This window comes from Lissotriton vulgaris, chromosome 7 (genome assembly GCF_964263255.1).
Source record: "Lissotriton vulgaris chromosome 7, aLisVul1.2, whole genome shotgun sequence".
NCBI classification, from domain to species: Eukaryota; Metazoa; Chordata; class Amphibia; order Caudata; family Salamandridae; genus Lissotriton; species Lissotriton vulgaris.
In genome coordinates this window covers 1,728,617,742-1,728,641,091 of record NC_141695.1, presented here as the reverse complement: position 1 = coordinate 1,728,641,091, position 23,350 = coordinate 1,728,617,742, and the positions used below count along the sequence as shown (strand labels likewise).

The following is a 23,350-nucleotide window of genomic DNA, read 5'->3' as shown; positions in this document are numbered from 1 at the left end:
TGGCAAGGTCTGCTCTCAAGCATCATCTTTCCCTCCAGCCTGCAAGCTCGTAGGGTTCTCTTGGTTCACCTCATCCAGATGGGCTTCTACTTGCTGCCCATCTTGCCCTTCATCTTCCTTGGAGCCCTGCACAGCTCAGGGCTGGTCATGGAGCAGGCTCTGGCTAAGGGCAAGACTACACTTTTATATTCTTTACAGCCAGCCAGGTGATGGGCACCATGGTGAACAGTCTGCCTAATATTTTTATCCAACCTGGGTGCTAATGAGGATGATTCTGATGGAACTTGTCCTTGGAAATGGGAAACCCCATATCCATTAGTTCAGTTGCAGATGAGTCTATCAGGACAAGACGGGTATTCATAATGATGCAGGATAGTTCATGTAATTATGGGCGGCTCCTCCACTAGAGCGGAGGAGCCTTGCCCACTGCTTTCTCGCAGTGCACGAAGCAGAAACATGAAATGGTAAAATTACCATTTTATGTTTCTGCTGCTCGCACTGCGAGAAAGCAGAAGTGTTTGGATGCTGGTGGGCGGGGCTGCTCTTCGAGCTGGGCTGGGCAGGAGAGGAGTGGTGTGCCCACTCCTGAGTGAGCATGACTGGTTTGGTCAGCCCTCTGTGGCTCCCTAAACCAGTCATGCGCACTCTGCCCTTTCTCCATGCAGGCTGCAATGTGGCCTGCATGGAGAAAATGGCCTCCCCATTGGCGCCTGGCAAATCACAACGCCACCATTGCAGCGTTGTGTTTGGCTTAGGGGAGTGAAGGGAGGCTGCCTGCTTTCTGTTCCTGCCGGTGGCAGGAGAACAGAAGCAGTAGCCGTGAAAACGCGGGACCCAGCCGGCGGACAGGAACGTTAAAAAAAGTTAATATTTTACCACCCCCGCGTGCACCCGCACCCACACCCACCCACGATTTATGCCGGCAGCGACTGTGTGTAATGCATCCACTGCTAGTTTTAGACAATCAGAAATATGGACAGAAACTTTTCAATTCTCAGACTTTATTCAGGGCCATGGATGGTAAGGAAAATACTTTTGTGAGGCACAGCCAGCACATGTTTCACCCCCTGTGGCCTGTAAGTTTAGGGCTTCCTCAAGGAGTCTTTTCTTTTTGTTTGCACTAAATAAAATATTGTCAGGTTCTGGTCTAGGTAAGTCACTTCTGTATTAAAGTAATCAAAACTTAATAGTTCATCGTAGTGCAAAAACAGTGGAAAGATCTATAAAGTCTAGGAACAAGAGGTCCAAGTCAGTCAGCACAAAAAAAGAAAATTTTATGTGAAAATAAGAACCAGAGTTGTTGATTTTTAATAAGTGAAAAGTATTGATTACATGTTTTTAAAAACATTTTTGTTTAGGTCCTGATAAAGTCCCTATAAGGGATGAAACGTGTTGGCTGTGTCTGTTTGAAATGTGATGGAATTGGATACTTAATAAAAAGAAATGTATGGAAAAATACACCAACGTCTGGAAATTAATTGAAAAACGAGACATGGAAAGTAATTGAAAACAATACATGCAATTCGAATTGGAAAGTTCAAAGTGAACAAGGAAATTAGGTTGCCCTCCTAATATTGTGAAAGCATTTACCAAGTAATTCAACCCCCATGATTTTTCAAGCCCCTTGCGCCACTTTTGCGTCACTTTTCCCATGTTAAAAGGGACGCAAAAGTGGCGTAAGGGGCTTATAAATCTGCCCACAACTTTTTAAAAAGTGGTATTTTCAAAACTCTAGCTCAAAATCTGACTGTATCATAAAAGAGGCTTTTTTGTTACAATTCCAAAGACATCAAACAGGAACTGTTTACCTGCTGTCATATGGAAAACACCCCTATTAAATGTAATATGGTAACTCCAATGTTATCCTATGGGAGACGCAGGCCTTGCAATAGTGAAAAACAAATTTAAGAGTTTTCTACTATCAGTACACGTAAAACTTAAAGGTGCATGTCCGACATTTTACATACATTGCACACTGCCCTATATGCTGTTTACGGTCCACACTCGTGGTTATATATATATATATATATATATATATATATTAAAAAGGAAGGGTAGGGCCTGGCAAAAGGTGTATTTGGCCAGGTCGAAATGGTAGTTTAAAACTGCACACTCAGGCTGCAATGGCAGGCCTGAGACATGTTTAAGGGGCTACTTAAGTAGGTGACACAATTAGTGCTGCAGGCCCAGTAGTAGCATTTCATCTACAAGCCGAGGGTACATATAGTGCACAGAGTTCTAAGGTCAACAAAAATGAGATCTGAAAAATATTGAGGAGTATGGCAAATTTTTGAGGAAGACCACCCTAAAGGGGACGGGCCCAACAACCATGCTGATTGGCAGCTAGCAAAGGGGCACAGCTAGATGGATGAGCTCCAATGCCTCTTCAGATACTGTGGCTGCTTTTATGAATAACTATGTTTTGTTTTTCTATTGATAATATTGCACAAAATAGAGGCATTTTGGCCTCTTCAACTCACACTGAAAAGCATAAATGTCAAAAGTACACAGTGCTCTCCACACCACTGGAGTCAAGCTATCCTAGCTGATGACGACTGATAGCCAGAAACTGGTCCTAGGATGCTTGATTCCGGTCCAGGAAAGATATGGCTTGGCAGTTCGGGCTGGACTGTTCCCATGAGGCACAGGGTCAAGGCTGATTTGCATATGGCCATGTCTGAATGGGGTGGTGTGGAGTGCAAAAAAACGATGGATTTAGGCCTAGATCGCTATACTGGGGTGAATGTATGACATTGTTCTGCATTCTGTCCAACTGTTGTTTTTGCAAAAGAACACAGTGACAGTGAGAAGAGTGGAAGTTGCATATCAGAGTGCTATCACTTGACAGTGATGCAATCTTTCAGGTCACTTTGGTGACCTTTCTATCCTTGAGCAGTCATACATTACCAGATACTATAGGGAGGCCAGCTGCTTGGTGCTGTGAATTGTCTCAGATGAAGGGGAGCTTCATTCTCCTAGTCAATTGAGAGCTGGTGTTATGTAATCTCATGTTATTGGAAAATATTTACTTTTTCCTCTGAGCAGCACACCCTAGTATCCAAGTGTGCATGGTGTTAGAAAGTAAAAATGCAGCATTAAAACGGTGTCTGTGTGGCTCATGTTACTGTTGCCTCACCTCATAATTTGTAGGTGGAACAGCAAACCATCACTCTGATGGTATATAGCCCAGCAAATCCTAAGAAAAGGATCTAGCTCTGCTTAGTTGCCAAATGGCCCTATGTCACGTGTCACACCTTCAGGCTTTCAAGACCTTCAAACCAAATGCAGGTTGCAATCTGGGACATGTGGTATGATTTATAACATTATAGGTCAATGCATTCCATTGCATGGGCTGAAAAAGACAGAACTGGCTGCATACGTCGACACAGCATGGAGTCAACAAGAAACTATGAATCTGGAGTATAAATAACAACACAAGTTAGGCAGAAGGCTCCCAAATTGTTAAAGCAAAACATAGCTTTAAGTTTCTCCTGCTTAAAACCTTCTCAATTTCTATTAAATTAATGATGACATGAAATCTCCTAATTTATTTTTCTAAATCTCCCTCTCATCTGTTCTTAACTGTTGGTGGCTTGTATACCAGAAGCACAGAGGACAAGTTCTATGGAGAGACAAACAACAGTAGACAGCTGAAGCACAAGCTCACACTGCTTGTATATTCATTTATTGAGCATTTCAAGTGAAAAATGTTTTGCAGTACTGACGTTATTGGACATTCATTATAAAAATAAGGGTAGTGCAAGGGAGTTTGAGCCAAAAGTTTCAATGGGGATAAACTGTTCAATCCTTCAACATTCATTTGGGACAAAAAAATGTCTTTTGTCATCAGAACAGCACACACCCTTGTTTCATGGATAGGATGGAAGCGGTGCTTCAGCTGTCGAGCATATAGGCTGTGATGGGACTCCAGACATCGCATGAAGTGCTAAATTTTTTTCTCAATTTGTTCACATTTTCAGACTGTCAGTGGCTTGGGGATCAAACTTTGAACGTTACCATGATTCTCTGTGGGTAAAGACTTTGCATTTGGAAATAAAGGGACAGGGTGAAATTCTGAAGGTGGCCTAATTTTGAAGAAGGAAGAACCCCAACACAAAGGTTAACGCTTTGATCAAGATTCCTGGATGGGCAGAGGCCAGCGTAGCCGGGATTATCGAAGTTTTGGAAAACATGCTGGGACATGGAGCCAAGCAGGTAGTTCCTGAAGCTGCACCAGTGAGCTCCACAGTAGCCTTTGGACAAGGGCTGTGCCCCTGATAACTCAGGGATCTGTATCGCTCTTTCATGTCGCTAATCCAATAAGAAATATTAAGGAGAAAAAAAACTTCTGAGATTTTGTAAATCCCTCCACCAAGGCACATCTCTAGATTTGAGAGAAAAAAAGGTACGAGTACCACTTGAATTGATTCCTGAACCATACTAAGAATATATATTGATAAATCTTCCCTTTCCAGCCAATTGAGTTCCAAAACTTCTTGATAGTCAGTCGGTTACGTTCACCTTTGGATAGAGAGGAACACATTTTGATCAAATGTAAGTGGTACGTGATTATTTCCCTCTAGAAAGCTATGACACTTTATCAGGTTGCATGATTCACTGAAAAAGTTTCCCCACCTTTACCCTTCAAGGCGAGAAGATGGGAATGTTCGAGGTGCACAACATTCCAGTAGGGAAGAAGGTTGCAGTGTCACTCAGAGAGAAGACTGTGGATTTAGAAAGTGCCCCCTTCACTTTCATTACAGTTTACTCATAAGGATGGAGTCGGCTTGGCGGAAGTCTGCAGCAATCTCCTCGAAGGTGCGCCCACGCGTCTCTGGAACACGGAAAAAGGTATAGACGAACGACCCCAGTAGGATAATGGCAAAGCAGAGGAAGACATAGGGGCCGATGATATGCTAAAAGAGGAAGTCAGATGGAGAGAAAGTGGTATTAATAATTACAGTTCTTTTTTTTAAACATGATATAGAAAACCCCTGATTTAGACACACACCCTTACAAAGAAACACAGAAACAGACCACTCTGGTATAAAGAACCATGGACACCAAAACACCTTGGTGCAAGGAACCCCAGACAAACACACCTTCTTGTAAATAACCCATGACAGACAAATCCCCTAGCAAAACACTCTTTTATAAAGAACCCCAGGATCAGACCTATCCCTCTTAGAAAAAACTCTCCAACACACACTCACACACAAAAACAAACACCACAAACACACACAGTGCCACGGTTACCCTAATACAAAGAACCCCTGACATAGACAAACTCTCTTAGAAAGAATCCTTAGCACACACCCTCATAAAAATATCTTCCCTATTTACCCCTACCTGCACTTAACTATTTAAAATATAATGGACCCGATTCACACAGGCAATCTGAGACAAAAGGCTAACTTTACAACTTTTGGCATTGACAGATGTCATTTACGAGTCACAACTTTACATCCGCAGTCAGGCCAGAATCTCCGGCTCAAACTGTACTTTCCGGTTCAAGCCTTACTCTCCAGCTCCGGCCGAATGAAGTGTAATAAATACACCAGAAAGTAATTTTTATAAAAAGGAACATTAGGAATGTTCGATAAAAAGTTTGATGTAACACTACAGTCAACACTCAGGAGAGCGCAAATTGTGTACCATGATGCAAAGGAGAAAAGTTTTCTAGGATGTGATGCAGTGTCTGGCCACACCTTTTTCCCTGCCCAAACACATTTTCATGACTTCCTCTACCATTTATCTCACTTTCCTAATGTTCCTTTTTGTAAAAAGTGCATTTGGGCCCATTGACTACACTTCATCCGGCCCGAGCCATTTAGGACGGCTTGAGCTGGAGAATTAAGCCTGACTGCGGACGTAAAGATAAGACTCGTAAATGTCTTCTGTGAATACCAAAAGTCGTAAAGTTTGACTTTTGTCCCAGATTGCCTTTGTGAATTGGGCCCTTTGTTTACATATACTTACTTGCGCCTATAAACGTTCATCATTGCTTACGTAACGTACACACTTCATCACAAATCTATTCTCTGCGCAAAGAGCTCTTCTACCCTGTGGCTAGGTCCACATTCTATAATCACCCCCACTACAATAATATAATACTAAATAAAAGAAAGTATTGCATTACATGCATTGTCACAGGGAGCTTTCCACTACCACGGTGGAAACTTCCAGGGAATGGGGAAAGTTGTGTCAGTGACTGTGTATTACTAAGAAGAAATTTTGGAGTAGGAGTTAGTGGCGGGCTTCTCATAAACTAAATGCGCCCTTCAGTAGAACTATTGATCCTACAGTAAAGAGCTCTAGATATTTCAATACTAAGAGCCTCTTTTACACTCCTATGGAAATCTGCTAAATGTGATGTAATTCGATTACGTCCCATTGAACAAATTCTGACAGTTCTAAATAAGAATAGTAGTATTACGAACAAATGAAATATCACATTACCTGGGAAATATCATTAATGAAAAATCATATTATGTGGAATAACCATAACCTGTACCAGGAGCAAAAGGCTGGTTGCAAAGAGTGTGCTCATAAATTCAGAAAACGTTTTAAAAGTTATTACTGAAATGAGTGTGCAAATATGCAGAAAACTGATGTAATAACAAGTGATCCAGAATGTGATAACATAATGATCAATGTGTGCTGTTTCTTCCGATGTACTGCTCAATTGTAAATCAGGCTCTAACTTAATCTTCTATTTGTTAGCCCTTAAATCCTGACACACATTCATAAGACTTTCTCTCATCGAAGCTGATCATACCACCACTAAGCAACTGCTGAGAAAACACATCATATAAGTATCAAGCAAAAATCATCCACCTCCAAAAATGACTCCCACAACACAAAAGCATGTCACTCTGTGTACTCTGAACAAGAAAAAAAAAATCAAATAGAAAGTAAAATACATTCCTTGAGTCGCCACAAAACCCTATATGTTCTTAGGTGTGCATTTTCCCCTCTTCTACAGGTCAATACTTTCACTAGGTTTATGACTAATACAAGGAAAAATAAGGAAGAAAGAAAGGTATACAAAGAAATAAAGAAAAAAGAATGACTGAAGGATGATACATGAATAAAAGAAACGGAGTGAACAAAGAAGTGAGTATACATTAAAAATAAGGAAGAAAGAATTTATAGGACAAAGAAAATAGAAATAAAACAAAAGAAAGCAAAGAAGAATAATAAAAAGAGGCGAAGAATATAGATACTGAGAAAAAAGAATGAAGGCAAAGTTAGAATAAGCAAAGATGAATAGCTACAGAGAGGGAACGAAATACCCAGGAAAAGAGAGGAAAACAAAATATATGAAAATGAAAAAAATACCAAAACAAAGGAAGAAAAAAGATAGTGAAAGAGAAGGAAGGAGGTAGGAAAAAGAAGACAAAGAAAGAAAAGAAGATATATATATATAATGAAAAGAAAGAATATACATGAAGAAACCCAAAGTAGAATGAGGGAAATGGAAAAGCATTACAAATATTGGACAGAAAAAAATTAGGACTGACAGCAAAGTTAAAGAAGAAACAATTAACAATAATTGAAACAAGGAACATGGAAAAAATATGTCACAAAGAAGCGAATATATAAGAGAAGTACATGAAAAGGAAAACCTTGGACAGAGAATGCAGAGAAAAAAGAAAGAATTATGCGCTATAAAAAAGAACGAAGTATAATTAAGGAATGCAATACAGAAAAAAGAGAGGTAGGGAGATAGAGAGAAGGTAGTTAGAAAGGGGGCCACCAATAGTAGAGAGAAGAAAGTTAGAGGAGCAGGAGAAATTACAAAAAGAAGTGTGATAAATAAAGAGCCATTGCCTAACATCTTCACCTACCCGGAGTGGCTGGTAGAACATTCCCACGAAGAACTTGTTAAGCCAGTTCCAGCTGCTGGCCACCCCCATGGCCACGGGCCGGGCTGACTGACTGAAGAGCTCTGCGGTGATGTACCAGGAAATGGGACCCGGACCCACCTCGTAGAAAGCCACAAAGGTGAAGACAGCCAGGACCATTGGGTAACTCATCCATGGGATCTCGCTCTGTAGAAGAAACAGGTTCTCTTAAAGGAAATCTATTTGAGCGACTTCTGGAATACCTGTTGGAGTATCAGTGTGGAGGGAAGCAACTCATGGAATAAAATCATCTTGTATTTTTAGAACATTCTGAAAGACGTATCTGGTTGTAGATAAGAAGGCCTCTTGTATTTTGCAGAACATTCAGAGATACCAAACACAGATTCATTAAGTATAACATTCACAGAGATACTTTGAGTTTCAATGGGAAAATGTGTATCCAATGGTAAAAAAAATCTAAAGAGACACCATTAACTCTTAAAGACAGAAATGTCAAAGATTATCTACCACTTCGAGACGCAACTCTTTACGAAAAAATATTTGAACCTTTGAGTACTATATAGAACACTGGGAGAGATATCTTTGAGTGCAAAAAACAGAATTATTGTGCATGATCTAGAACATCCAAAGAGATGTTTGAAGGATTTCCAATATAATGCACTGTCTGTAACAATCTGGGATGTCACAGATGCAAACTTTATATAGTATCCAGAACACTCCAAGAGATGGCTCAGACTGACTTCAAGTAAACATTTATAGACAAAAAAATATAGAATATGACTCATAAACGTTCAGGATGTCAAGCACCAAGTTGTATGGTGATGAAGTTCATCATCCCAACTCCTCCAAAGTGCCCTCACTAGCAATCAGGGTGGCCTCTGCTACCATCCTTACCCAAGAAGACCTTTTGAGTTAGATAATATGTATTTGATTTTGAAAGTGAAATCAAGAATCGGATCCACTTCTAACGGTAATAGAATACATGTAAATACAATTGCAGTTTTGGAAACTAATTATTAAAGTCATGAATTTCAGTAGAAGGCACTGAAAAGAGAAGACAGATTTGCCCCAGAGGTTCAGAAACAGGCCCGTGAAGAACACTGTAGCTATCTTCCTGCGGCACATGGACTTTGTGTGTTGAAGAGCATAAGAGATGTGGTGTCGATAGAAATGGTTCATGCAGCAAGTATAAAAAACTTGAGCTGAAGGCCCTGCAAGCTCGGTCCAAACACTTATTCTACATGGAACGTGGCAGAGGAAAGTAGCATCCCAGCTTTAGAGAGTTTGGTAGTAGTGCGTGGTGGCGTCATAGCTTGATTAAAAGCTTTGGAACTGAGTTATAGAGTGGCGAAGGTAAAGAAAGAGTTATGGGAGTAGATTTTATGTGGACATTATCTACACAAGGGAAATTTCCTATGGAAACAACCTGCACATGAAATTTAGCTTACATTGGATTTGCACAAATAAAGTGCTTGCTGCACTCAAAGAAGCATAGAAGTATGTTGGCAAATGCACAGCACATCAGACATTGTGGATGTACAAGCAGTTGGACATAGTGTTGGACTGACCAGACTGGTGGTCTTATTCTTATGAGATAACTCATGTTAACTGAAGGTGTAGTAGAGGGAAGAGAAGTGAGGGATAGAAAGCAGTCATTCGTTTATAGATGTGTCTGGTTCAAAAGGTGTGGGTTGATAGGGTCACCTATTTGGGAATTGTTTGGTTGCCATGCATAATGGATAGTGGCCTGCCATCCCTGTGTGTCTAAGACCCTGTAGCTGCACATGTGCATGAAGTAGAATGCAGTAATGTGAGAGATAGCTGCTAAGGTGGACTTGTCTACTAACCTAGACAGGAAGAGTTTATGGTTTGTAGTTAAGGTTGAGCAGCAGAGAAACAACCCTTAAAATGTAATGGGTTACAGACAGGCATGGAAATTCATCTTTAACACCCAGCCAGAAGCAGCAAAGTGGAACCTTACGCATGCATCAGAGAAAGGCATCCAATCTGAAGGGTCCTGTCAGGAGTGAAAGAGAAGATACTCACAAGCATGCACAGCATACAGGTAACTAGTATCTAGGAGTAAACCAATAGCATGCACAGGAGAAATATAGGCATTGCAGGTGTGCACAGCATACAGGCAACTATGCACATTGTCCACCCAGGGAGAATCTAGGAGTAAACCAACATCATGCACAGGAAAAATATAGGCATTGCAGGTGTGCACAGCATACAGGCAACTATGCACATTGTCCAGCCAGGGAGAATCTAGGAGTAAACCAACATAATGCACAGGAGAAATATAGGCATTGCCGGTGTGCACATCATATTGGGACCCTTCGTAAATTATCTGAAGTGTCCACCCAGGAAGGACAAGGATGACCCAGAGACATGCACAGGAGAAAACATAGCCATGATGGTTGCTCTTTAGGGACTTTCAAGGGATGACAGAGTAGCAGGCAGCAAGGACTCGAGTGTGGAAACAGTCAAGCTGGACCCCCGAATGAAAATAATCCTGAAGAAGGAGATAAAAAAGTGCAACACGTCACACGTCACAAATCAAGGAGACCATTGCCCTTCATCATTAGCAATTACACTTGATGCAGGCATCCACAACCATGCTGTATAGACAATGCTCCATAGAGCCCACCCTGGAGTTGAGTGGCAAAGGTGCAATCCAAAGGCATGCTCTTGATGCAGCCATTCAAACTCATGCTGCGTAGACAATGCTCCCTAGAGCCCACCCAGGAATGACAGAGGTGCAATCCAAAGGCATGCACTCGATGCAGGCTACAGCACTCATGCTGCATAGACAATGATCCACAGAGCCCACCCAGGAGTGACAGAGGTGCAATCCACAGGCATGCACTCGATGCAGGCATCCCCACTAATGCTGTATAGACAATGCTCCATAGAGCCCGCCCAGGAGTGACAGAGGTGCAATCGGCAGGCATGCACTCGATGCAGGCTTCGACACTCATGCTGTATAGAGAAGGATCCACAGAGCCCTCCCAGGAGTGACAGAGGTGCAATCGCAGGCATGCACTTGATGCAGGCATCCCCACTAATGCTGTATAGACAATGCTCCATAGAGCCACCCAGGAGTGACAGAAGTGCAATCCACAGGCATGCACTTGATGCAGGCATCCACACTAATGCTGTATAGACAATGCTCCATAGAGCCCACCCAGGAGTCACAGAGGTGCAATCCACAGTCATGCACTCGATGCAGGCATCCACACTAATGCTGTATTAGACAATGATCCACAGAATCCACCCAGGAGAGAGAGAGGTGCAATCCACAGGCCTGCACTCGCAGCAGGCTACAACACTCATGCTGTATAGATAATGATCCACAGAGCCCACCCAGGAGGGACAGGAGGTGCAATCGGCAGGCATGCACTCGATGCAGGCATCCCCACTAATGCTGTATAGACAATGCTCCATAGAGCCCGCCCAGGAGTGACAGAGGTGCAATCGGCAGGCATGCACTCGATGCAGGCTTCGACACTCATGCTGTATAGAGAAGGATCCACAGAGCCCTCCCAGGAGTGACAGAGGTGCAATCGCAGGCATGCACTTGATGCAGGCATCCCCACTAATGCTGTATAGACAATGCTCCATAGAGCCACCCAGGAGTGACAGAAGTGCAATCCACAGGCATGCACTTGATGCAGGCATCCACACTAATGCTGTATAGACAATGCTCCATAGAGCCCACCCAGGAGTCACAGAGGTGCAATCCACAGTCATGCACTCGATGCAGGCATCCACACTAATGCTGTGTTAGACAATGATCCACAGAATCCACCCAGGAGAGAGAGAGGTGCAATCCACAGGCCTGCACTCGCAGCAGGCTACCACACTCATGCTGTATAGATAATGATCCACAGAGCCCACCCAGGAGGGACAGGAGGTGCAATCGGCAGGCATGCACTCGATGCAGGCTTCAACACTCATGCTGTATAGACAATGATCCATAGAGCCCACCCAGGAGTGAGAGAGGTGCAATCGGCAGGCATGCACTCGATGCAGGCTTCAACACTCATGCTGTATAGACAATGATACACAGAGCCCACCAAGGAGTGACAGAAGTGCAATCCACAGGCATACACTCGATGAAGGCTTCAACACTCATGCTGTATAGACAATGATACACAGAGCTTACCAAGGAGTGACAGAAGTGCAATCCACAGGCATACACTCGATGCAGGCTACAGCACTCATGCTGTATAGACAATGATCCACAGAGCCCACCCAGGAGTGACGGAGGTGCAATTGGCAGGCATGCACTAGATGCAGGCATCCCCACTAATGCTGTATAGACAATGCTCCATAGAGCCCTCCCAGGATTGACGGAGGTGCAATCGGCAGGCATGCACGTGATGCAGGCTTCGACACTCATACTGTATAGACAATGCTCCATAGAGTCCACCCAGGACGGGCAGAGGTGCAATCCACAGGCATGCACTTGATTCAGCTTTGACACTCATGTTGTATAGAGAATGATCCACAGAGCCCACCCAGGAGTGACAGAGGTGCAATCCACAGGCATGCCCTTGATGGAGGCATCCACACTAATGCTGTATAGACAATGCTTCATAGAGCCCACCCAGGAGTGAGAGACGTGCAATCCACAGGCATGCACTCGCAGCAGGCTACGACACTCATGCTGTATAGAGAATGATCCACAGAGCCCACCCAGGAGTGACGAGGTGCAATCCAAAGGCATGCACTCAATGCAGGCTTCGCTACTCATGCTGTATAGACAATGATACACAGAGCCCACCCAGGAGTGACAGAGGTGCAATCCACAGGCATGCACTTGATGCAGGCTTTGACACTCATGCTGTATAGACAATGATACACAGAGCCCACCCAGGAGTGACAGAGGTGCAATCCACAGGCATGCACTTGATGCAGGCATCTACACTAATGCGGTATAGACAATGCTCCATAGAGCCCACCCAGGAGTCACAGAGGTGCAATCCACAGGCATGCACTTGATTCAGGCTTTGACACTCATGCTGGATGGGGAATGATCCAGAGAGCCCTCCCAGGAGTGACGGAGGTGCAATCGGCAGGCATGCACTTGATGCAGGCATCCCCACTAATGCTGTAAAGACAATGCTCCAAAAAGCCCACCCAGGAGGGGCAGAGGTGCAATCCACAAGCATGCACTTGATTCAGGCTTTGACACTCATGCTGTATAGACAATGATACATAGAGCCCACCCAGGAGTGACAGAGATGCAATCCACAGGCATGCACTCGATGCAGGCTACAGCACTCATGCTGTATAGACAATGATCCACAGAGCCCACCCAGGAGTGACAGAGGTGCTATCCACAGGCATGCACTCGATGCAGGCATCACACTAATGCCGTATAGACAATGCTCCATAGAGCCCACCCAGGAGTGACAGGTGCAATCCACAGGCATGCACGCGATGCAGGCTTCAACACTTATGCTGTTTAGAGAATGATCCTCAGAGCCCACCCAGGAGTGACAGAGGTGCAATCGCAGACATGCACTTGATGCAGGCTACAGCACTCATGCTGTATAGACAATGATACACAGAGCCCACCCAGGAGTGACAGGGGTGCAATCCACAGGCATGCACTCGATGCAGGCTATAGCACTCATGCTGTATAGACAATTATCCACAGAGCCCACCCAGCAGTGACAGAGGTGCAATCCACAGGCATGCACTCAATGCAGGCTACAGCACTCATGCTGTATAGACAATGATACACAGAGCCCACCCAGGAGTGACAGAGGTGCAATCCACAGGCATGCACTCGATGCAGGCTACAGCACTTATGCTGTATAGACAATGATCCACAGAGCCCACCCAGGAGTGACAGAGGTGCAACCGCAGGCATGCACTTGATGAAGGCATCCCCACTAATGCTGTATAGACAATGCTCCATAGAGCCACCCAGGAGTGACAGAAGTGCAATCCACAGGCATGCACTTGATGCAGGCATCCACACTAATGCTGTGTTAGACAATGATCCACAGAACCCACCCAGGAGAGAGAGAGAGGTGCAATCCACAGGCATGCACTCGCAGCAGGCTACGACACTCATGCTGTATAGATAATGATCCACAGAGCCCTCCCAGGAGTGACAGAGGTGCAATCGCAGGCATGCACTTGATGCAGGCATCCACACTAATGCTGTGTTAGACAATGATCCACAGAACCCACCCAGGAGAGAGAGAGGTGCAATCCACAGGCATGCACTCGCAGCAGGCTACGACACTCATGCTGTATAGATAATGATCCACAGAGCCCACCCAGGAGTGACAGAGGTGCAATCCACAGGCATGCACACGATGCAGGCTTCGACGCTCATGCTGTATAGACAATGATCCACAGAGCCCACCCAGGAGTGACATAGGTGCAATCCACAGGCATGCACTCAATGCAGGCTTCGCTACTCATGCTGTATAGACAATGATACACAGAGCCCACCCAGGAGTGACAGAGGTGCAAACCACAGGCATACACTCGATGCAGGCATCCCCACTAATTCTGTATAGACAATGATACACAGAGCCCACCCAGGAGTGACAGAGGTGCAATCCACAGGCATGCACTCGATGCAGGCTACAGCACTCATGCTGCATAGACAATGATCCACAGAGCCCACCCAGGAGTGACGAGGTGCTACCCACAGGCATGCACTTCTTCGCTACTCATGCTGTATAGACAATGATACACAGAGCCCACCCACGAGTGACAGAGGTGTAATCCACAGGCATGCACTTGATGCAGGCTACAGCACTTATGCTGTATAGACAATGATCCACAGAGCCCACCCAGGAGTGACAGAGGTGCAACCGCAGGCATGCACTTGATGCAGGCATCCCCACTAATGCTGTATAGACAATGAACCACAGAACCCACCCAGGAGAGAGAGGTGCAATCCACAGGCATGCACTCAATGCAGGCTTTGCTACTCATGCTGTATGGATAATGATCCACAGAGCCCACCCAGGAGTGACAGAGGTGCAACCGCAGGCATGCACTTGATGAAGGCATCCCCACTAATGCTGTATAGACAATGCTCCATAGAGCCACCCAGGAGTGACAGAAGTGCAATCCACAGGCATGCACTTGATGCAGGCATCCACACTAATGCTGTGTTAGACAATGATCCACAGAACCCACCCAGGAGAGAGAGAGAGGTGCAATCCACAGTCATGCACTCGCAGCAGGCTACGACACTCATGCTGTATAGATAATGATCCACAGAGCCCACCCAGGAGTGACAGGAGGTGCAATCGGCAGGCATGCACTCGATGCAGGCTTCGACGCTCATGCTGTATAGACAATGATCCACAGAGCCCACCCAGGAGTGACAAAGGTGCAATCCACAGGCATGCACTTGATGCAGGCTTCGACACTCATGCTGTATAGAGAAGGATCCACAGAGCCCTCCCAGGAGTGACAGAGGTGCAATCGCAGGCATGCACTTGATGCAGGCATCCACACTAATGCTGTGTTAGACAATGATCCACAGAACCCACCCAGGAGAGAGAGAGGTGCAATCCACAGGCATGCACTCGCAGCAGGCTACGACACTCATGCTGTATAGATAATGATCCACAGAGCCCACCCAGGAGTGACAGAGGTGCAATCCACAGGCATGCACACGATGCAGGCTTCGACGCTCATGCTGTATAGACAATGATCCACAGAGCCCACCCAGGAGTGACATAGGTGCAATCCACAGGCATGCACTCAATGCAGGCTTCGCTACTCATGCTGTATAGACAATGATACACAGAGCCCACCCAGGAGTGACAGAGGTGCAAACCACAGGCATACACTCGATGCAGGCATCCCCACTAATTCTGTATAGACAATGATACACAGAGCCCACCCAGGAGTGACAGAGGTGCAATCCACAGGCATGCACTCGATGCAGGCTACAGCACTCATGCTGCATAGACAATGATCCACAGAGCCCACCCAGGAGTGACGAGGTGCTACCCACAGGCATGCACTTCTTCGCTACTCATGCTGTATAGACAATGATACACAGAGCCCACCCACGAGTGACAGAGGTGTAATCCACAGGCATGCACTTGATGCAGGCTACAGCACTTATGCTGTATAGACAATGATCCACAGAGCCCACCCAGGAGTGACAGAGGTGCAACCGCAGGCATGCACTTGATGCAGGCATCCCCACTAATGCTGTATAGACAATGAACCACAGAACCCACCCAGGAGAGAGAGGTGCAATCCACAGGCATGCACTCAATGCAGGCTTTGCTACTCATGCTGTATGGATAATGATCCACAGAGCTCACCCAGGAGTGACACAGGTGCAATCCACAGGCATGCACTTGATGCAGGCTTCGCCACTCATGCTGCATAGACAATTATACACAGAGCCCACCCAGCAGTGACAGAGGTGCAATCCACAGGCATGCACTCGATGCAGGCTACAGCACTCATGCTGCACAGACAATGATCCACAGAGCCCACCCAGGAGTGACGAGGTGCATTGATGCAGGCTTCGACACTCATGCTGTATAGACAATGATACACAGAGCCCACCCAGGAGTGACAGGGGTGCAATCCACAGGCATGCTCTTGATGCAGGCTTCGACACTCATGCTGTATAGACAATGATACACAGAGCCCACCCAGGAGTGACACAGGTGCAATCCACAGGCAGGCACTTGATGCAGGCTTCGCTACTCATGCTGTATAGACAATGCTCCATAGAGCCCACCTAGGAGAAACAGAGGTGCAATCCACAGGCATGCACTCGATGCAGGCATCCACACTAATGCTGTGTTAGACAATGATCCACAGCACCCACCCAGGAGAGAGAGAGGTGCAATCCACAGGCATGCACTCGCAGCAGGCTACAACACTCATGCTGTATAGACAATGATCCACAGAGCCCACCCAAGAGTGTCAGAGGTGCAATCGGCAGGCATGCACTCATGCAGGCATCCCCACTAATGCTGTATAGACAATGCTCCATAGAGCCCGCCCAGGAGTGACAGAGGTGCAATCCACAGGCATGCACTTGAATGTAAATTGTAAATCGATACTTGTATAGCGCACTACTCACCCGCAAGGGTCTCAAGGCGCTTGTACGAATACCGCTGTGGAACCCATCCTGGCTTTCCCTGTGAGACGTCCACTCCTGGGCACCCCCAAGGTGGAGGCGAGGCATCCTTAGCGTTGTGAGGGCCGTTGTGGAGATTAAGCAAGCTATTGCCCAGAGTTGCAGAGTGGGACTCCATGATTGGAATAGGCACCGAGGCGTTGCAGGCTTCGACACTCAGGCTGTATAGAGAATGATCCACAGAGTCCACCCAGGAGTGGCAGAGGTACAATCCACAGGCATGCACTTGATGCAGGCTTCGACACTCATGCTGTATAGAGAATGATCCACAGAGCCCTCCCAGGAGTGACAGAGGTGCAATCGCAGGCATGCACTTGATGCAGGCATCCCCACTAATGCTGTATAGACAATGCTATGGATAGCCCATACAGGGGTGACAAAGGTGCACTAGTTACTGGTGGTCAGCATGGGTACTCTAAGGAGTCAAATTGTGAACGACCTAGTGACAACAACATAGTGGATATTTGGCCCATCCAGAATTAAAGGAAATGGCAGTATGGTAAGGCTGTGGGAAAAATAAATATGTTAGATGAAAAAAGGGGTGAGTGGAAGTTAAAAGAGCTGGAGTTCTCATCTTTGGCCCTTTCCAAGCTCAAAGATGTAATATGTTATGTTATGTTAATATTATTTATACAACGCGCAGCTGCCCCAGCAAAGGGGCGTCCTGGCGCTTGAACAAGTACCAAAACATAACACGCAAAAGGAAGGAGACAGACGGCTAAGCAAGTACAGAAAACAGGAAAGTTTTGATAGCACGCCTGAAGACGGACAGATTGTTTAGAGCTCGAATGTGCACCGGGAGAGAATTCCATAACCCAGCGGCAAGCACTCGGTAAGAGCGGCCACCCATCCTGCTGAGTTTAAACCGGGGGCAGACCGCGAGATGAAGGGCCTCCGATCTCAAAGACCTCGAAGGAACATAGGGGGTAAGCAAGTTAGCCAGTGCAGGCGGCGAGGAAAGCTTCAAAATTTTAAAGGCCAAACAGAGCGCTTTGAACTCAATTCTTTGCCTAACCGGCAGCCAATGAAGGGCAGAAATAGTGCTGGAGACCGAGCAATGCCTAGGAAGACCAACAATGGCCCGCGCCGCAGCATTCTGTACCCTTTGTAGCCTAGATGCCTCAGCCTGGTTTACCCCCAGCATCAGTGCGCTACCGTAGTCCAGCCGAGACAGGACTGAGGCTTGGACCACGAGCTGCCGGGTCAAAAAATTTGAGGATTGGCCTTAATCCTCGCAGGATTCCGTAGCAGGTGGCAGCAACCTGTTTCGTGTGACCCGTGAAGGTAAGAGCCGGATCCAACCATACCCCTAAGTTCTTTACTTCAGAAGTAGGGATGGGGGTGACGCCCAATTCTGGAGGCCACCACTGATCTCCCCAAAGCTCCACATGTTTCCCCAAAACCATAACTTCGTTTTTTTTGGCATTTAGTTGTAAACAATTGGTTTTTAACCAATTTGCCACTGCCACAAGTCCTGCTCGGAATCTGGGGGCATCCACTTCAGGGACTCCACTCAGTGTCACCGCCAGCTGCGTGTCGTCTGCATATGAGGTCATCGTCAAACCCCACTGTTTGACGATCGCAGCTAGTGGTTTCACGTAGAGGTTAAACAAAGTTGGACTTAACGAGGAGCCCTGTGGGACCCCCAGGTTCAATGGATGGAAGGTGGACTGGCAGAGTGGTATAGCCGCCTTAAAGAAACGATCAGTAAGGAACGAGCGGAACCACTGAAGAGCAGTCCCTGCTACTCCAGCTTCCTCTAGGCGCTGAATCAGAATACGGTGGGACACCGTATCGAATTCGGCGCTCAGGTCTATTAAAAAGAGCGCCGTCTGCCCAGAGTCGAGCACCAGACGCAGATGCTCGGTCATGTAGAGCAAAGCGGTCTCGGTGCTGTGTCCCGGTCGAAAGCCATTCTGACTCAGATCTAATATATGGTTATGAGCAAGATGGTCAGTCAAGATGGAATTGACATGAGCCTTGGTGACTTTGGCCGTCCAGGGAAGAAGAGATATGGGGCGATCGTTCTCAGGCAAGAGCGGGTCTGCATTTGCCTTCTTTAAAACTGGGGTGACTACCGCCTGCTTCCATGCGGAGGGGACCATTCCTGTAGACAACGACAGGTTGATCAGAGTAAGAATTGGGACCCGACACAAGGGGGAGAGCAGCTTAATTTGAGCTGGCTTCAGCGGATCCAGAGGGGAGCCTGATTTAATCCTGAGACTCAATTTGTCAAAGGCCACCATAGACAGGTCAGGCAAGGAGGTCAGAGTCTCATAGCCCGAGAGATTCGGGCCAGCTGGCTCAGGATCAGGCAGAGACAGGTAAAATCCTCGGTAGATAGCCTGCACTTTCTCCAAAAAAAAGGAGGCTAGACTCTCACAATGAGAGTCGGTGCAGATTTCTGCCGAAGTGGCTCTTTTATTCATAAGGTCTTTAAGGACCTTGAAAATTAATTTAGAGGGGTTGGTGCTCGTTTGGAATTCCTGGGCATAGAATGCGGCCCGAGTTCTGCAGATAGCCCTGTGGTAGGTCTTCAATTTGGCAAAATAAGAGGATTTCAGACTGAGGTCATAAGACTTCCTCCATTCCCTCTCAGCTTTCCGGCAGATTTTTTTAAGCTCAGCAAGAGAATCATTATACCACGGGCTGGGTACCTTGGAATGACATTTTGACCAGCGCATAGGTATAAGGGAATCAAGGGCAGCCGAAATCCATTTGCAGAACAGGTCGTATCCTTGCTCCACATCCAAAGAAGGGCTTAAGGGTTTCTGCTCCAGTATCTTATAAAACTCCTCAAGTTTGAGCTTGTGCCAGTGTCTTTTAAGGATCAGCCTATCCACAGGTTTGAATAGCGAATTCTCGATAGGACAGAAGATTTCCACCAGTAGGTGGTCGGTCCAGCCAACCTGGATCGGGTTGGACACCTTCATCCTCTCCAAAGTGGAGAAGAAGGGATCACAATAGGAAGATTCTCTTAAGCTCCCTACTCTATACCTGGATGCGCGAGCTGGATGCCACTAGTGGAAGAGGTTAAGAAGCAAAGTCAGCTGTCCGAAGGAGAGAGGGAGGGAGGGACTCAGGCCGATTCGGTAAAGGGGGCAAAGGGAGAGTGCAGCATAGTGCAACTATTTTCAAACTGGGTAGTGGGAGATTTTCAAAAAGAAAATCTGGGAAATGTGTTTTCTTCATTGATTTGTATTGAGACTGGCAATACTTGGTGGAGGCACCTTAAATAAAAGCCCTTTTTTGTTTCATAAATCAGGAGTCTCCTACCAGAATCGGGTCCGGTGGCATGTATACTGTAGGTGCAGGAAGGTCTAATTATGTGACCTCTAATGCGCCGAGAGAGGGGAGAGGATGTAGCGCAACAGCCAGAGATACCGACTGGAGCCGGCGATCTGGGTTGGTTACCTGAATTGCCGCCATATTGTCTACCCTGGCATGGAATGGGTGTGGCCAACCTCTAACCTTCCCAGCTTAAGATGGCTACCATTCCATTGCGCTATTCTAAAATTCACAAGCCCAAGATAGATATTTTTCCATTTACTGTGGTGTCATTTCCTGCCTGAACCAAATATACAAAAGTTACAAGTTTTAGCCCAAAATGGAGATTTACTGAGGAATCCTTCAAAAATGCATTAGTTCTCAACCTCAAGAATATGACAAGAGGCCGGAAAGCTCATATTGCCGTTCAATTAAGCCAGGCAGGGAACTCAACCAAAGAACTTTAAAAAGTCCTTAAATCCTTCACTAGTCCCTCCGCCAGTGCCAACACTATTTTCCCCTTGCAAGCATTATGTGATAACATTGCTGATCATTTTAAAGAAAAAATTAATAAAATATATGAGAATTTTTCTGTCGCCACAGAGCTCAGGCCTATAACTTGGCTTCAGAGCCTTTAACAACCAGTATAGCCCTCAGCAGTGGCTATTAAGCTATACTCTTTCACAATACAAATTATTCTCTGTCGTAAAAAGTGTCTTAAATTTGGCAAACCAATGAAGAGAGACCCTCCTCACCAGCGACGGCCCGTGTAGGGCGTTCCACCGGGCGGTGACGTGTGACGGGAAACAGACGATTACAGGTAAGTAACGTAAAGAATCAATAAAACAAATTTTGTTGCGCATTTGGCGTTGCAGCGCGCAACAAAATTTGTTTTATTAATTTTTTTACGTTACTTGCCTGTAATCGTCCATTTCCCATATTTTACGGATCACTGACAAAATATCGACCTCCAAAATATCGACCTACAGTAATATCGAGTCTAAAATATCGAGGGCAAGAATATGGACATCCTATCTACAACATGGTAAGTACAAAAATATCGAAAAAATATTATAGATGTTAAAAATATCGATGTTAAAAATATTGTTTTTTTTGTTTTAAAATATAAATGTCAAATAAATTAAATAACACTAATAAATATAATATACATAGTTAAAAGTATCTACTAATGTTTAAAATTAATAAATAATACATATATAATAATAATACATTAATTAAATATATACTGCAAATATATAATATATATGTTCTGAACAATATGTTGTAATAATTATTTTACAAACTTATAAATTATTAAAATATATTCCAATTTATAAATACATTTACAAACATAAAACAATAACATAAATAAAATGTACAAAACATAAAAAATTAAATATACTTTTAATATTTTTACAATTACTTATATAAAATGTTGGATAGCGTAGGGGTAAAAATTACTATTCCCACTCCAGAGAGTGCAACAGTAGGGAAAGCTTTGGATAGCGTAGAGGTAAAAATTACTATTCCCACTACAGAGAGTGCAACAGTAGGGAAAGCGTTGGATAGCGTAGGAGTATAAATTACTATTCCCACTCCACAGAGTGCAACAGTAGGGAAAGCGTTAGTTAGCGTAGGAGTAAAAATTACTATTCCCACTCCAGAGCGTGCAACAGTAGGGAAAGCATTGGATAGCGTAGGGGTAAAAATTACTATTCCCACTCCAGAGAGTGCAACAGTAGGGAAAGCGTTGGATAGCGTAGGAGTAAAACTTACTATTCCCACTCCAGCGAGTGCATCAGTAGGGAAAGCGTTTGATAGCGTAGGAGTAAAAATTACTATTCCCACTCCATAGAGTGCAACAGTAGGGAAAGCGATGGATAGCGTAGGGGTAAAAATTACTATTCCCACTCCAGAGAGTGCAACAGTAGGGAAAGCATTGGATAGCGTAGGGGTAAAAATTACTATTTCCACTCCAGAGAGTGCAACAGTAGGGAAAGCATTGGATAGCGTGGGAGTATAAATTACTATTCCCACTCCACAGAGTGCAACAGTAGGGAAAGCGTTGGATAGCGTAGGAGTAAAAATTACTATTCCCACTCTAAAGAGTGCAACTGTAGGGAAAGCGTTGGATAGCGTAGGGGTAAAAATTACTATTCCCACTCCAGAGAGTGCAACAGTAGGGAAAGCTTTGGATAGCATAGGGGTAAAAATTACTATTCCCACTCCAGAGAGTGCAACAGTAGGGAAAGCATTGGATAGCGTACGAGTATAAATTACTATTCCCACTCCACAGAGTGCACCAGTAGGGAAAGCGTTGGATAGTGTAGGAGTAAAAATTACTATTCCCACTCCAGAGAGTGCAACAGTAAGGAAAGTGTTGGATAGCATAGGGGTAAAAATTACTATTCCCACTCCAGAGAGTGCAACAGTAGGGAAAGCGTTGGATAGCGTAGGAGTAAAAATTACTATTCCCACTCCAGAGAGTGCATCAGTAGGGAAAGCGTTGGATAGCGTAGGAGTAAAAATTACTATTCCCACTCCAGAGAGTGCAACAGTAGGGAAAGTGTTGGATAGCGTAGGGGTAAAAATTACTATTCCCACTCCAGAGAGTGCAACAGTAGGGTAAGCTTTGGATAGCGTAGGGATAAAAATTACTATTCCCATTCAAAAGAGTGCAACAGTAGGGAAAGCGTTGGATAGCGTAGGGGTAACAATTACTATTCCCACTCCAGAGAGTGCAACAGTAGGGAAAGCATTGGATAGCGTAGGGCTAACAATTACTATTCCCACTCCAGAGAGTGCAACAGTAGGGAAAGTGTTGGATAGCGTAGGGGTAAAAAATACTATTCCCACTCCACAGAGTGCACCAGTAGGGAAAGCGTTGGATAGTGTAGGAGTAAAAATTACTATTCCCACTCCAGAGAGTGCAACAGTAGGGAAAGCATTGGATAGCATAGGGGTAAAAATTACTATTCCCACTCCAGAGAGTGCATCAGTAGGGAAAGCGTTGGATAGCGTAGGAGTAAAAATTACTATTCCCACTCCAGAGAGTGCA

At 45.2% G+C, this 23,350-nt stretch overlaps 1 protein-coding gene across 1 annotated transcript in view; it reads right to left on the bottom strand.

The window, feature by feature from the left end:
- Positions 1-3,670: 3,670 nt before the first annotated feature.
- The window catches only part of LOC147706472 (solute carrier family 2, facilitated glucose transporter member 1-like), a 110,133-nt gene continuing 90,453 nt past the window's right edge, over positions 3,671-23,350 (bottom strand). Inside the window, exons 10-11 of the mRNA XM_086929086.1 lie at positions 7,851-8,054; positions 3,671-4,916 (exon numbers count right to left, since the gene is read on the bottom strand). Of these exons, the coding sequence (XP_086785212.1) occupies positions 4,758-4,916; positions 7,851-8,054 (363 nt within the window). The 3' untranslated portion in view covers positions 3,671-4,757. The remainder of the gene's footprint in view (positions 4,917-7,850; positions 8,055-23,350) is intronic.